Source organism: Syngnathoides biaculeatus, chromosome 19 (assembly GCF_019802595.1).
Source record: "Syngnathoides biaculeatus isolate LvHL_M chromosome 19, ASM1980259v1, whole genome shotgun sequence".
Lineage (NCBI taxonomy): Eukaryota > Metazoa > Chordata > Actinopteri > Syngnathiformes > Syngnathidae > Syngnathoides > Syngnathoides biaculeatus.
The window spans coordinates 12,429,000-12,445,523 of NC_084658.1; the positions used below are offsets into that span (position 1 = coordinate 12,429,000).

Here is a 16,524-nt window from a genome sequence, read left to right on the forward strand (position 1 = left end):
GAGATGTTATAAGGGTACGCACATAGCAATAATGTCATCTTTAAGGCAGAAGCAGTTTAATTTGAACTTTAATGACCTGAGGAGCTCAGTGATTCGCAGCCATGCAGGCGCCACAGCGTCTGCTGTCACGGTGCCGCCGCTGTTGTAAATCGGCATTACCAGGTGAGAAGGATCCAAAGCTGGTCGGGCGGCACCAGTTAATCCAAACACAGCCTCCCACCACAATGCAGAATCCATAAAAAAGTTGGAGCGATTTCTTCACAGTGTTATTTGGCCGTAAAGGTGATGCAGGGGAAAAGTTTAATAAGTGTTAACAGCGATTCAGGAGATTCAAACAAACTTTAACTCTGGGTTTGGGTGGTCTTTCGAAAAAAAAAAAAAGAAAACTTCAATAAGTCATTACCCATACAGAGGGATGAAATAAATGAAATATTCTCCCAGGATTGGTCGCCAGTCAATATGGACAAATAGAAAAAGCGCAGCGTTCACACCATATCAATACTCCCATTCACACCTATGGGAACTATTTTTAGGGGTTAGCCATGTGTCATTCAAGAGAGCCATCGCTGGTTCCGCCTCATATACTGCTAGGCCAGTGGCGACTCCAGCTTTTATCAGCATGACGACCGGGTGGGAGCCTTAGCCTCTTGTCCTCTCATCGGCTAGACTGTGCCAAACAGCGGGGTGGATCTCACTGGCAAGTTCCAGCAGCCCGTAAAGACAACAGGATTTTCACTTGTGGAGCCAAAACACTAAACTTAGTACCTCTCCAAAATACAAAAGTCTTTCTCATTTGATTTATTGTATACCACTTCATCATACTTCCCTGACACCAATTACTACTTTCCTATCAGCTGGGAAGGACCCTTGTGTGGTTTTGTCCACATGCAAATCACTTTTTATCAACCAAATATGAGTTCTTACTCCATTCTCTACCGCTTCTCTGGGTCGGGTCGCGGTTTAAGTAGCTTCAGCAGAGATACCCAGACTTCCCTTTCCCCGGCCAGCTCTTCCAGCTCTTTCGGCGGGATCCTGAGGCATTCCCAGGCCAGCCGAGAGACATAGTCTCTCCAGCGTGTCCTGGGTCATCCCCGGGGTCTCTCTACAAAGTCCGCATCACTGCAGACGCTACACCGATACGTCTCTCGCTCTCCCACTCCATTCTTCCCTCACTCGTGAACAAGACCCCAAGATACTTGAACTCCTCCACTTGGGGCAGGATCTCATTTCTGACCTAGAGAGGGCATACCACCCTTTTGGAGGTACTGGACCAAACTCTGACAGCACTCGTACAGGGACCGAACAGCCTGTATCAGGAGCCTTGGTACCCCATACTCCCGAAGAACAGTGCGTACAACATAAATGTATAGTCAAATGACCGTGTTTGAATGTCTGGTTGTGTCCTTGTGTGTGTGTTTGGGCTTTTACAGCTGAGGATCATAGCTCCCTCTCCCTCCCTCGCTAGAGACACGGGCTTGTGAACCCATCAAGATTAGAAGCTGTTGAGGAGGGGGGGGGGAAAAAACTAACGAGGTGCCTCGACCCCTCGAGGGAGGCCGGCGTCATTACGGGCCGAGCGCTTCGATGCGGCGCATAAACCCCGGCGCCACAGCAAAGCATATGTGACCCTGGTACCTTTAATTTACATAGTCTCATAAACAACCCCCAGCCATTAATCTCCAGTAGCTTTACCAACTTTTGTGCCTCACCGGGTTAATTTCCTGCTCTGCTGTCTGGTTCCAATTTACAAACCCACCCCCTACATCAAGAAACGAGGCCCCAAAATCTTAATTTGGTATACAATATTAATCCATCACTTGCAAACATCTAATTGTCTGGAGCAATTTATAGCAGGTGCTGCTGAGGACGGAGTACTTTTCACAGCGGGCTTTATGGATTCATTTTCTATAAATGAGCTCCTTGCCAGGCAGGGAGGTTTTTAATGGAAGTAGCTCCACAAGAGAACAATCATTAAACTCCATATAAATATTTTTCCCATGTTTGTATTAGAGATGTTTTTTTTAAAGTCTGCTGGTGGCTTAATTATAAACAGTTTTTTTAGGAGTGTAGGTCCAAATCATGTGTTCACCACAAATTACAATATTTCCAACCAATTGTTTGCAGTTACAATTTTTCTCTCCCTTGTGGTTTGTCATGCTGTAATCCATCTTTAATTTTTTCTAATACAGAAGTCAAAACAAATTTTTTGGCCCTTTTTTCCCAGCGTATTGGGGAACAAAAAAAAGTCTTGACACATTCCATACCACAGGATAATTTCTCAGGATAATCTTTTAGAGATATCCAATAATCAATTATTGGATTTGATTATCAGTATCTGTGCTCCCTGCTTATGGAAAGCAAAACAGGACGTCAAAAATGGGAAGTTGAGCTCAATTCTCTGGGCAAGAATAAACCTACACATACGTACCTTCGTACTAGCAAGGAAGAAGGAGTTCAGAACCCTTGAGAGACATCATCCAATCAAATCACATCTTTGAAAAGCAGTGTTGTCACAAAACGTCTCTAACGAAGTAGTGAAGTAATAATTACAGTAAATACAACGCTTGTAAGTCTAAGTTGTTTTAATGGCCCATGGAATTTGTAAAAAATGGCTGACTTCCCGATTTATTGAATGCATGGGTCTTTGAGACTCTGATGCCTTATGCTGTGATAGACATCAGCACCAAGTTTCATGTTAATCTGTGAAACTGATATTGGGGGCTGATTTTGTTGTTATTTTTTGGTGGGGTTTACTTTCTAGGGGTCAGCAAGTAAGTTTTAGACGGACAGGTTCTGGAACCCCGCTGCCAGGTGATCAGGCCCAAACAATAGCCATCCATTTTCTGTACCACTTATCCTTTAAACCCTAACCCGGCATACGTGCAGACATAGCCCCCCACCTCAATTTGTGAGCTGTTGCCAGCGTCCTCGGCCGACATCAACCCCGGGAAGCGCTCGGCCTCTTCCTCTTCTTGCGCCGCATCCTCCTCCTCTCGTTCCTGCTCCTGACTGGCCCTGTTACTCTCCATATTCCGCGGGCTGTTCGGAAGCCATCTCCTCCAGCGGTGCACGTGTGTTTTCAGGTCCATGGCCACGTCCTCTTCCACCGCTTCCCCGCCATGCACGTAGGAATAAGCGACCCCTAAGGAAGAGGCAAGAGTGTTAGCGGTTAATGTTAATTAGTTTGGTGATTAATTCAGTCCATCTGTAGAGTATCTTTATCACTAATGGTACGGTATGTACCTCAGTTTTTTAGCCACAATATTTCATAAAGTAACCAAAAGACTGATTTTTCAAGCACAGAAAACAGCTACAAATCTTCACCAATAAATACTAGCACTGCAACGGGTTCAATTTAACTCTTGTAACTGGAAAATATCTGTCAACAATCGTCTCACACTCATTGTTGTATTCAACAGTGAAAACAAGATTAATCCAGATCTAAATAAAGCGTTAGGGTTAGTCAGTGCGTCTTCAAATTTTCATCTCTTAAATGTTCTGCTCGTGCTTATGGTTTTGAGTTTAACTGTCCGTGAGCTGCACTTCGAAGCCAGATACAGTTACGACTGCGAGTTGGTGAACACACAATAGGCACACAAACGCACAACATCAATGCAAAGAGAATTTTAAAATTGAAAAGAATGGTTGCCCACAAGGGCATATTGTCCCATGCAGAGAATACCAAACGGCACTCCGTAAAACCATCCCTCCTGTTTACATCCCCTACATGACTGCGACTGGAGAGCCAGTTTACAAAAACACAGGCTTAGAGAGTTTTCCGACCTCTCGAGGAACAACTTTTCAAAAAAAGCAACTTTAATCCCTACTAGGAAAACGATGACATGAGCGGAATCATTTTCACATTGTTTTCCATGTGACGAGAAAGGAGACCTGTGGAAGGAAATCAACGAATCAATCATACTGAACAGGGCCAAAGACTTGGGGCCCATTTGTAGTAGAGGTTGTTAAACCAGAAATTCATCCGGGAAGGAAACTCATGCCAAAATATGTGCAACCAACTCAAAAATATTCTGCCGAGGTTGCCGTACGACTCTCCATGAAAAAGAGCATGCAAATTACTTTTACAGACTCGCAAGTTACGGGTGATGGACCAGCGGGGGTCTCTTTGAGAGCCAGTGCATTGCATGGTCACCCCAACGATAAGCATGGCGCATAGTAACACCAATAAGCTGTTGGAGATGAAGCATATAGATCAAAGAATATATAAAACGTATGAAAGTGAGACGGGGATGATTGATGATCAAACTTGAGCCCGGACCCACAGACTAAACCATAAATCCCGGCACATTTAGCGACAGACTGATTATAACACTCATGACAAGACGATGAAATGAAAGGTCGGTTGCTCTGTCATTCGTTCACAAATTTTCCCATATCCTAAAACGATAAAACCCTCATATAGAAGCGAGCCCACAGGCTTTATTCTTTACATACAATATGCATGACAGCATATGTATCAATGCGTGTCATGTACCGCAAAGCGCAGTTATACTGTATGTTAAACCAATCCCCAAAAATGTGAATAACTGAGAATAGTTTCTACAAAAAAAGGGTGATTTTGTGGATAGCAAACTTTCAAACTTTTCAAATCCAATTTCATGAATTTAATATGCCTTTCAGAGGACTTTATACAACCTAAAATGGCCCCAGAAAGGGGGAAAAAAAAAATCTCCTTTTGAAGGATCATCACTTCGTCAATGTATGATGGAAAGCTGGCAAACTGCAGGCACTAAAAAAAAAAAAGAAACTCCGCTATACTGTAGTGGCTTTGAATAAATGACAGTATTTTTCCCAGCAACTCACTAAAAGTGGCCACCAATGAGTCACACTTGACATTAAAAGGAGAACCTGTGTTTCGCTTCTCTTTGATTTACTTACATTGCATATAATTACAGTGCCTGCATCATTTGTCACGCCTGGAAAGACCGTCAAGGGACACCTGAAATGACCCCCTCTGGGGTGGGGGATAATGTGTCGCCTTAATGTGGGACAATTCCTCAGCTCATGCGTGAAAGCAAATCTTTCCTCTTCTTACGTCTCCTTTCAGGGCCCCCGCATAGCTTTGTCGCCTTATTGGCCAGACCTTTAGCTGTCAGCGCGTCTAATGCGCACCGCGACAGCCCGCCGTAATTTTGTTCCACCTAAAACCTCTCAAGGACATTTAGCAGGTTATAAAGCTGGAGAATGGAGGGAGAATGGAGGTCTTGTCTGCACCCGCGTTTTTATCCGCTTGTTTCCACCTGACTCACAGTCGCTGACGGGAAGCTGACACACGAGAAATAAGAAAGGGACACTGTTGCTGCAATGCATGTAGAAGAAAAGAGCTTTTCTCAGCAGCAAAATACAAATGAGGCTGATGTAAGTGTTGCTTCAGCCACTTCTTCTTTGCCTGTTTTGGTTCTCCACACTCAAAATTCTGATGCCTTATGAAATGGATGCTATGCATATTTTTTCTCCAGAGGTGGGAGTAAGCCACATACATCACAAGAGCAACTACTCCAATCACATTTTTGTCAATGCTTTTTTAAAATATTTTTTCACATTTATGTACTCACCTTCGTTACCAGTGGTTTAGATAATAATGACTGTGTTGGGTTGTTTTGTGTCTTTGTAGATCTTGAGAAAGCCTATGACAAGAGTATCAAGGGAGGAACTGTGGTACTGCATGCGCAAGTCTGGTGTGGCGGAGAAATATGTTAGAATAGTAGAGGACATGTATGAGGGCAGCAGAACAGCGGTGAGTTGTGCCCTAGGTGTGTCAGAAGAGTTTAAGGTGGAGGTGGGAGTGCATCAGAGGTCTGCGCTGAGCCCCTTCCTGTTTGCGGTGGTAATGGATAGGCTGACGGATGAGGTTAGAGTGGATTCCCCTTCAATGATGATGTTTGCAGATGATACGTTGATGTGCAGTGGGAGCAGGCGGAGGAACAATTAGAAAGATGGAGGCACGCACTGGAAAGGAGAGGAATGAAAATTAGCCGAAGTAAAACAGACTATATGTGCATGAATGAGAGTAGTGGCGGGGGAAGAGTGAACTCCAGCGAGAAGAGATAGCAAGGGTGGATGACTTCAAATACTTTGGGTCAACAATAAAGAGCAATGGCGAGTGTGGCAAGGAAGTGAAGAAACGGATCCAAGCGGGGTGGAACAGTCGGCGGACGGTGTCAGAAGAGTCCCCGCGAGGATGAAGGGCAAAGTCTATAAAACAGCGGTGAGGCACACATGATGCAGAACTGGCGGTGACAGAAATGAAGATGTTGAGTTTCTCGCTCGGAGTGAGCAGGTTGGATAGGACTAGAAATGAGCTCATTAGAGGGACAGCCAAAGTTGGATGTTTTGGAGACAAGGTTAGAGAGAGCAGGCTTCGATGTTTTGGACATGTCCAGGGGCGAGAGAGTCAGTATATTGGTAGAAGGGTGCTGAGGATGTAGCTGCCAGGCAAAAAGCGCGGGAGAAAGACCATAGAAAAGGTTGATGGATGTTGTGAGGGAGGACATAAGGACAGTGGGTGTTCGAGAGAAAGAACCACGAGATAGGCTTAGATGGAAAAAGATGACACGCTGTGGCGCCCCCTAACGGGACAAGCTGAAAGGAAAAGAAGAAGTTGGGTTGTTTTGAGGAGACAGCAAATTTAGTTAGAGAAGCTGTAAACTGACTACTTAACTCTAAAAATGTCATTACTTCAGTGTTATATAAAAAGCTGTGGTAAAATTATTCCCAAAGTCTTTAGGGAGAGACTGCTTGTGCAAATCATAAGGAAGATTCAAGTCTTAACCTTTAATCAAGTGCCAAGTTACCGTGGAAAATATCAAGAAAGCGAGTGAAGTTATTACTTGGATTAAGGAATGCATAGTCTTGCGCTGTCACAACAGATTTTATATTTGCTCATTAGCCGCTTTAGTGAAGTGGGGCTAGAGCGCGAGGCACTTACACTTCCTGTCCTTCACCTAACGTGTTCCATTTCCGAACTCGGTTTACGCTGGATCACGGCAAATACAAGTAATGTTACCTTCCTAGCACATCCTGTAAATAGACCAGCGAGCTTTTAAGTGCATTTATGAAGTGAGCAGGTGGACAAATGTCACAAAAGTGTGCTTTTAAAAGATGACATAGACTTGCTTTTATAACACGCTCGCTCACATAAAAGCCTACTCTAACGTTAGGCGAGTATATCAAGGGAAAGTTAAATAGTTGGTGAGGAGTGAAGTGGCACCTGCACAAAGCTCAAAAGGTCTACACATCAACACCATTCTTGCAGGTGATGGCAGCATTCAAAACTATTACAACACAAAATATGAATCTGTAGAAATAGCACACAAGTATAAAGTACAATACTCATTGATTTTTGAAATCTGAACCTATCAAATGTGAGCAGATTCCTTTGTTGCCAATCTCCCATCATATTATCTTATTTTTTAGGAGGGAAATGAAAGACCTATTAATTCAAAATAATTGCAAAAAATTGATGAGTTGTCCCACGCCTTACTCATATTTGGCCCGATTGTCGGCATCTGTGTACTCTGCTATACTCGGCGAATGCACAAGGCGCATTAAATTCCTGGTGGTCTCCACATCAGCATTTCTGTTTTCATGGACGATTAGTCACTTTCTGTCCCAGTCAAAACACTCCGCCACAGACCTCCTTGGGGGCTTCAGATTGGAGCTGGAGATAAACGCTGCTTTTTTTTTCCCCCCGCAGAAGAACACACTTGCGGTGGATAATGCTGTGTAAATATTACAAATTATGCAACACCCACAACCAAAACGGGGTTAAACACGAGGCCGAGAGAAAAGAGAACGCCGTGTAAACAGTACTTTTTCTTGCATAGAAAAATTTGGAGGCGGGTACCTTCCGCTAATTTCAGGCCACTGTGGAAAAGCTTGAAAAATATATTTTTTTTCGTTATTTTTTTCAGTTTTTTATTTGCCTTTTAAAAATGATGTAGGTTTTTTTTTTTTCATACCTGCATCTGTGCCCCAAGTTCGAGTGGGCGATTGAGGCAGGGAGAAAAGAGGGGAAAAGTGTCTGTGTGCCTTTTGATTTTCTTTAAAAAAAAAAAAAAAATCTATCTGATTATTTCAATTGGATGTTCTAATTGGTAAAAGAAAAAAATAGAAATGTAACACTTCTAAAATGAGCACACAATTGTAAATGCTTTTCATGGAGAAGTAGCAAGTATTTTCAAAAAAGAACTCGTTAGTGCAACATTGTGGATAACTGGTTAGCACCTCCGACGTGTAATTCTGAGGTACAAATCTGACTTCGACTGTGTAAAGTTCGTATAGTTGCCATGGTTTTCTCCGGGTACCCTGGTTTCCTTCCTCATCCCGAAAGCATGCATGGTAGACCCTAAATTGCCCGTAGGTGTGAATGTGAGTGTGAATGGTCATTTTTGTATACGTACCTGGCTGGGTGTTCCCAGTCTCTCGCACTGAGTCAGCTGGGATAGGCTCCAGCACGCTCTCGGTCTTTTTGAGGATAAGCGATACGGAAATTGGATGAAGGGAATTCGTTAGTTAGATCGACAGACGGATTGGTGCAGCATCTGCACTGATGCGGACTTTGTATCTGTCCGTTGTGGTAAAGATGGAGCTAAGTCGAAAGGTGAAGATCTCTATTTAGCAGTCGATCTACGTTCCTACCCTCACCTGTGGGCACAAGCTGCCGATCGTGACTGAAAGAACAAGATCCCAGATACCGCCGCTGCTCCTCTGCATTGAGAGGAGCCAGACGAAGTGGCTGGGGCATCTGATTCGGATACCTCCAGGATGCCTCCCTGATGAGGTGTTCCGGACATGTCCCACCGGAGAGAGACCCCGGGGATGACCCAGGACATGCTGGAGAGACTATGTCTCTCGGCTGGCTTGGGAACGCCTCGCGATCCCTCCGAAAGAGTTGGAACAAGTGGCTGGGGAAATGGAAGTCTGGATATCTCTGCTGAAGCTACTTCCCCCAAGACCCGACCCGGAGTACGGTAGAAAATGGATGGATGGAATTCGTTAGTGAAAAATAAAATACTTGGAAGTACATCGCAAAAAAACTGTTGGAAAGGTACCACCTCTTGCCTCTATTTGAGCCATGGGAAATTGTGTGTAAACAATACTGACCTTTACACTTTCTGACACAATTGGGATCCTAAATCATATACAGAAAACATAACAATATGACCTTTTGATTAAATAGCACTTTGCTCCCTCTGGCATAATACCGACCACAGCGGAAAAAATGAGGAAAGAAATAGAGGAACATTTCTCATCTTGGAAAATGGTAATTACACTACATAGAGCATGTCCAATTTAAAAAAAGGTTGCCCTCGTGGTATTTTGGGAAGAAGTGCTGCTGCAAAGAGAGAGCCTAGACACAGTGTAATAGATTGATGAATAAAGTTAAAAAATAAAAAAAATTAAAAGATAGTACGACCCAACAAAGTGGCTTGAGTTAAACTATTACAGGCTTTTTGGAGATTAATGGGCAACAATAAAATCGGGTATTGGCACGTATATTTGGAGAGCACCGTCGCTGTAAAACTCCAGTCCAGTGATTTCTAATTATGACTCTGGCTACTCCAGTCACGATATTTATGCAAGACTTTGAAAAGAAGTACTTCATTTTGAAATAAAGGGGACGCTTCATGACATCCATTAGCTCCGACACATGGTGCAATGTTTTATTTATAAGATTCATCGTATATTTGAATACATTGAATAAAAAAACGATTTTATTGCTATTAAAAATACAATTTTATTCTTACAGTGCTCTTTTAAAACAAATGTTCTGTGTGTGTGCCTGTCTGACGTCCTGATCCTATTTCCATAGGGAAATTGATCGCAACCAGTTAACGCTACCTAATAACAAGTGATTGGTTTATGATTGTTCTGGTCCGAAGTACAAATCAGAGCGTGCCATACTGTAAGACTAACCTATATGATCGCAGTAGTAAAGTCATATTCACGGGATGCATTTGTATAAAAACACTTTTACTCCATAAATACAAAAGTCAAATGAAACGCAGTAAGTATGGCAGTAACTGAGCATGATTGTTGTATTACTAGTACTTTTACTACTTTCCGGTTCGCCTGAGCTTTGGTCGGATCTTTGTACAATACAGGAAGAGCAAAAAAATGCTTGATCATCTGCATGATTTATCTCGACGTCAATTGGATGAAACAAGCCAATATGCTGGATATAAACTAAACCGGGCACGTGGACGACAGAAACCCAAAACACGGGCTTCGGCGGCTCCCGGACGAGGAGCCCGCTGTCACCACTGTGGCTTTCCTCGTGTAATTGGTGGTTAGCAACTTGGTCAGTGGAAGAAGATGATGTTTAGGGAAAGACACCAAACAACCGGGCGAAAAGGAGGAGGTGTTGGTGTCCTGGATGACACAGGCTTTTAGGACTTTAGGATTCCAGTCAGGTACATCGTCTTTCTCTTATTTCAGAAGATTGAGTGATTGACTGCAGGACCATGAAGCACTACTGTTGGCTCAGCTCCATTTTTCTACTCTCAGCCTTACAATTCCGCGTCAATGCATCATTGGACACTGGGCTTGCTCTATAAGAGATTATTCCTTCTGCTGCCCAAAACCCAGTGGCGATATTACTCTTTTCTTGAAGGTCACAGGCTAACTGAGCTCTAAAATGGCATTAGGACAGGACAAGGGGGGGCTGTAGCTCAGTCAGACTTAAATCTCACAATGAAAACACACAATCGCAGTCACACATCTCTGCGTTCACCGTTCCCATAGTCTGCTTAGAGCGTCGCTCAACAGAGCTGAAAATTGGTAATGGTCTGGATGATGTCTCCTGTGAATATACAGTCCAAAAGCCAGCACTATGACCCAACTTTAAAAAAAACAACAACAACTATGATTTCAAAATGCATTTAAGAGACTGGATATGAGTAATTTGTTATTAGAAGTTGCTGGGAACATCAACAAGACAAACTGTATGTCTCGTAAATATTTCATAATGCAAGCTAAGTATACATTGGATGGTATACGGCTCTGAGATTGGAATCTTAGACTGCAGGTCTGTGAGGCAGATATGCTAACCACCATACTGCTGATACGCAAAGGAAGACAAGCCTGTTATCAAAATCGTAGTCATAGCGCAGATTTTGGTGTTTTTGGCCATTGACCACGTTTACATTTGTGAATAGGAATTGATTTGAGGAGTGGTTCAGAGACCAAGACCATGCCTGTGCCTGTTCACTGCTGGGCAGACAGGCAAATCTGCATTGGGACAAAGGCGGAAATGGGCCCAGGGGTTTGGGGCCTAAGGCTTATCCATCAGCAGCATCCAGTCCCTAAGCTCTTTAGCCTGGCATAGGTGTTCACACACTCGTGTGTTGTTAAGTGGACCGGAATCCACCCAGACAGGTCCAGCTACTTTCCCGGAGGTCATGGTGTTTCTCCCATTGCTTCCCCCCCCCTGACGTGTCACGACCAAGGTACAAACACAGCAAGGGTCTGTCACTGGAGATGCATTCAAATGTTGGGTGGAAATAGCCAGTGAGTCTTAATCGGAGCCAAGAACCAGGTGCACTGTATATAATCAGCTTCTCGCAAGGTGTGCTTTACACTCTGGGATGCCGCCAAGGGAGAAAGTAATATGAACTACTGCGGAACTGATACATTTCTTCCTGTATATAACGCTCTTACTCCTGGCGCACGTTGCTACTATTGTTTCAGCCCACCCTCTTAATACCTGCCAATTTGCAGCTCATATTGTTTTTTTTCCACTGTTGGCTTTCTGACAGAAGCTTCCTTGCACTGACGGAATATGTTTGAGTCAATTTTTGTCCCTAGAGATACAGGGCACACTAATGCACCCTATTAGTTGTTATGAGGGTTTAAAGCACTAGACTTGAACTCCATGAGGGACTCAACATGCAAGTTTGAGAGTTTCCATTCTGCCAGCATAAAAGGGCCACAGGTTAGCTGGATCCTATCCCAGCTGACAGTGTATACCCTGAACTGGTCACTAGTCAACCACCGGGCATATACTGTAGACACCAGCAACTATGTAGATTCACGTTCGCAGGACAGTTGAATTGAGTTTTAATTCAACCTGACGTGCAGGTTTTTAAATGTGAGAGGCACAAGAATACCCAGAGAAAACCTACACAAGCACATGCCAAACGTGCAAACTCATAGATAAGAGATTGGAACCCAGAGCTTCAGAACAGTGGGAGACTTGTTAAACACCTGGCTGCCGTGCTGCCACATTGACTATTCCTATGCTTAGTGATCTCGTGATGAGGATGCAGGAATGCCTTATGGGGCTAAACATGGCTACGCTGAGTCTTTAATAGAAAGTGACAGCTAAGGAGCTCTCTGACAAACAAGTTAAGAGACACCGGGATGGAATGCAAATGAGCTTGTTCTCAAAAACCCCTCCATGCCTTTTTGTTTATCCTCTTCATACTCCACAGACAGTCATTGCAGATGAGAGTTAGCTGGTCCCTCTTGTCGGTGACTATGAAGGAGGGGAAGAGGAGCAAGCTTTGTTGGCGTTGGCACGGGGAGATTGATGCCATTAGAAGTCTCATCCCCCACTTACAAACCATCCAGATTTTCCCATGGGGGAGGACGATGGAGGCAGAAAACTAAGGCTGCCTTTGCATTGGCAGTGAGTCAACAAGACCCCCCCCCCTTAATTAGCCTGTTAGAGTTTCATACTCACGTGTAGTTGAGGCTTTCCTGTTTTAGACCAAAGAATCAAAGAAATCAACCTTGATAGTACAAAATCCTGCAGTATTTTTTAAATTTAACTCAACCTACTTGGATGAATTCCTAACCAGTCCATCGCTTGACACACTTCAGCTTTCAGTATCCTGTTTTGGGGACTTTCATTCAATATGTCCCTCCTCACTGTCGCTGCCATGCACTCCGGGCAGTCTGCCATCGGCACCTATGGGCCCCCCCTATGTTTTTCCTCTTTGGGCCCCCATTGATCAAATTCAGGAGCGCAAGAGGCTAAAGACAGCCGGAAGAAGGAAAGATGAGGCCGAATTCAGACTGAGTTGGATATTTTTAGAACAAATACTTACAAACAAAACAACTATAAAGTAAGGAGATAAAAAGGGTGCTGCCTGGAGTGAATGCAGTAAAGCATTCTTCATAAATGAACAAACATGAGTAAATAGCCATTGAAACTGACAACATCAAGCACACAAAAATCTCCATTACTGTCTGGCAAGCAGACAAAAGCCCAACAAGACTGGTCATCCTGAGAGATTTATGACGGACTCTTCCCTTTACTGATTGCTCAACATGTTTGCTTTCCTCCATCCATTTTCTGAACCGGTTATCCTCACGAGGATCGCGGGAGTGCTGGAACCAATTGTTCTGTGTGAAAAATATGAAGATGTACGCAAATTTCAGTTGGAGATGTTCTACCAGCCACTCCTTTCAAACTTTTAATCAGTCAAAGCCATCTTTTTTCCCATGTGACTGTTCCGTGTGAACAGTTGAAGTCAGTTGCGGTTTCTTTCCAACTTGGCAAGTACAACAAGTAGAAGCCTGTTTCCTTTGTTCAAATCTTGTTGAAAACAAGATAAGTATCAGTCTACGTGGATTCACAGTCATCCAGGTCATGGTAATCTCCAAAGGTTGAATCAAAGCAACTGGACACATTCTTATTTGTTGAACGCTAACTATTGGTTTGTTAGTAAAAACTGATTATAATCCAATGTGGGAGGGAGTGTGACCGTACTGCTAATGTTGCCTACGATAAAATAAAATGAGTTTGACATCCTTGTCCTAACATGAAGCAATGGAAGACAAGTTAGCGTAAGTTTCGTAGAGTCTTGTCCCCGCCTCAGTAAGTGAGCGACGCGGTAGAAAAAGTGTTGGATAACACCTCTGGCTCTTTTAGTGGAGTCTGTGAAAACACTCGAGTGGTGTGCTCCGCTGTCGTTCCCTTTAATCAATCTGTCCCACACCTTGTTTACGACCTCATCTGCTGGGGCTCACGTAAAAACCTGCTCCAACATGTACAGCTCCTTGATCTTGTCAGTGAACTAGATGACCTTGACCCATATATTCGCCCAGCCGCATTCACACTAAGATGTTCGGCTCTCGTTTTGAGTGACAAGCTGACGCCGGTCGTCACAAATCAAGGCTGCTAAACAGTGGATGATTAACTCCAAACACAGACATGCGCAGAGATGCTAGACTGTTAGGCGTTGTTAAACTCTGTCCTTGTAAAGTAACTGGCAAACACACTTGTCAACACACTCAAGCAGCATGTATTGTTCGCAGGAGACAACAAACGCTGCAATTTCTGACAGTAGGAAAAAGATTGACCCACTTTGGCAAAAAAAAAAAAAAAAACTTTTAATACCCTCAAGATGACGATCTGAAAAAGGAAAAAATGGGCTTATTCTCACTGATATTGTAGCATCTTTTGAGGATTCCATTTGAAGTTTAGTTAAATGGCCCGTTACAGGCACCGATTAAGACTGATTGGTCTGTGAGAGGCAGCATAATGCGATTGGGACTCCAGACTAGTAGTAGATGATGAAATAAAATAAATTGCATTATCAAAATGGCCATCAATAATGGTTTATATATAATGAGGAAAGTTTAAAATTTAGTCCATCCCTTACGAAGAAGTCCCAAAATATTGCACAAACGCAAACGTCAGTAGGATTATACTAAATTTCAGAAATAGAAAAGATTTTAACAAAATTAACTAATCAAAACAATATATATATTTTTTCCCCCAAAAGTAACATTTTCTCCAATATTATTCAAGCTAGTTAGCAAGGTACAATGAGGGTAATACTAAAAAACAGCTGTAAAAACAGTACAATCCAACCGGTTATAAAAGGTTAAAAGATGTGGATAAAAGAAAACAATCGTTCCCCTGAGAGTCCTACAGATGGCAATTTTCTCCACATTTAACCTTGCATCATCAATACAAAAAAATCTCCACTTTTATCCAAGCTCTGGAGTGCTTTGCACAACTGTCAATCTTAAAAAAAAAAAAAACAAAGTTTTGTGCTTATTTTCAGGATTAATAGTGGTTTGATCCATTGAAAAGAATAGATAACGGTATGTCTAGACCGGATACATTGTTTATTTGACATTGTCTTGAATAAGAAATCCCTCCAGCACACACACACAAAAAAAGCACCTTATCTTTAATGAAACCCCAGTTCACGATTCAATACAACAATAAATGTAGGGGGCTGATACGATCCAGAACTCTAAGGGGAAAAAGTCTGCACTAATAAAAAAGACACAATTCCCATCAAGGTAAGAAGATGTGGAAGGATAAACATGCACCTGATCATCTTTCAGGGAATTTACAAGACGCGGCTGACACTTGATAAATGTTGATCGTTGCCCTGTGAGCGGATTTTTGTGCGATAACAATCTCTACACAGCTTGACGATTAATTGACTTTTAAAACCTGCATCGTATAAAAGTTGCACAGATGTTTGCTATTACCTCGGCCGGGCTCATATTTATTTGATAGTGAGAACGATTAAGTAGGGAAGAATAACCCATTAAATATTTGTCGATGGAACAATTTACTCTGTTTTTGCCTTGCCCGCTTGCATCGAGGCCAAGTGATCAACAAGATCCAGCTGATTGAGCTGTGAAGAGAGAAAAAGCGTATGACCGTATCATTTGGCATGTCATGATTTTTCAATTTAGCACACCAAACGCTACAAAGAACAGTTAAACATGTGATTTGTTTTTTGCACTTGCGCTCTCTCACTTTTGTCAAAATTCGTAAAGGTGTTAAAAATCGGTATGCGTGTTGTACAGCTTCAGCTTCTTTGTCCGATAAGTAGATACAATCTCGTTTGGAAAGTTAGTCGATCGTGTAGTTGAAACTGCAGCTTTTCACCTGGCAGTCGCACTCCATCATCCGCTTTTGTTCATTGTCTTCGTGACAAGGCCGGACCCGTTTATGTCTTCGGGACAGATGTGCAGTCCCACATGGCATTCCCATCTGTCGTTCCTCTCATTCCATTCTTTCACGGCGGGCCAGAAATTAGACAGTGGACAAAAAGTGCTACAGAAAGCCAATCCCCAGCAAGTGTTTCATTTCCGAAAAGCTCAAATAGTTATCAAAAGCAGTTAAAGTTAATAAACGGCAACATTTCCAACAGAAGCAGACAGCAATTAAATAAATAAATTATTATTAAAATTATATTGTATATAATTTATTTTAGACATTTTTATCTTTATATATATATATATATTATATATATATATATATATATATATATATATATATATATATAATGTTAAAATTATTTGGACAACTGGTCTAGCTTTTTCCAAAGGTTAGTTTGGGGTTTTGCCATACCAACAAAAATCAAAAAGTGTCGCACTTCCATTCTGTCCTGCGCTGTGATCGGCCACTGTGCGTTAGCCAAAAGTCAATAAACCGCATAATATTGTATCAGATGAGCCTGGACACGGTCAGGTCTTGTCATGAAGATATATGTCCCTAGGAGATTTGATCAAACACTCATAGTG

General features: G+C 42.6%; 1 protein-coding gene across 1 annotated transcript in view; it reads right to left on the reverse strand.

Moving 5' to 3' along the window:
• Nucleotides 1-16,524, reverse strand: part of plxdc2b (plexin domain containing 2b) — a 59,522-nt gene that overhangs the window by 30,014 nt on the left and 12,984 nt on the right. The window contains exon 2 of the mRNA XM_061804557.1: nucleotides 2,901-3,142. Within this exon, the coding sequence (XP_061660541.1) occupies nucleotides 2,901-3,142 (242 nt within the window). The remainder of the gene's footprint in view (nucleotides 1-2,900; nucleotides 3,143-16,524) is intronic.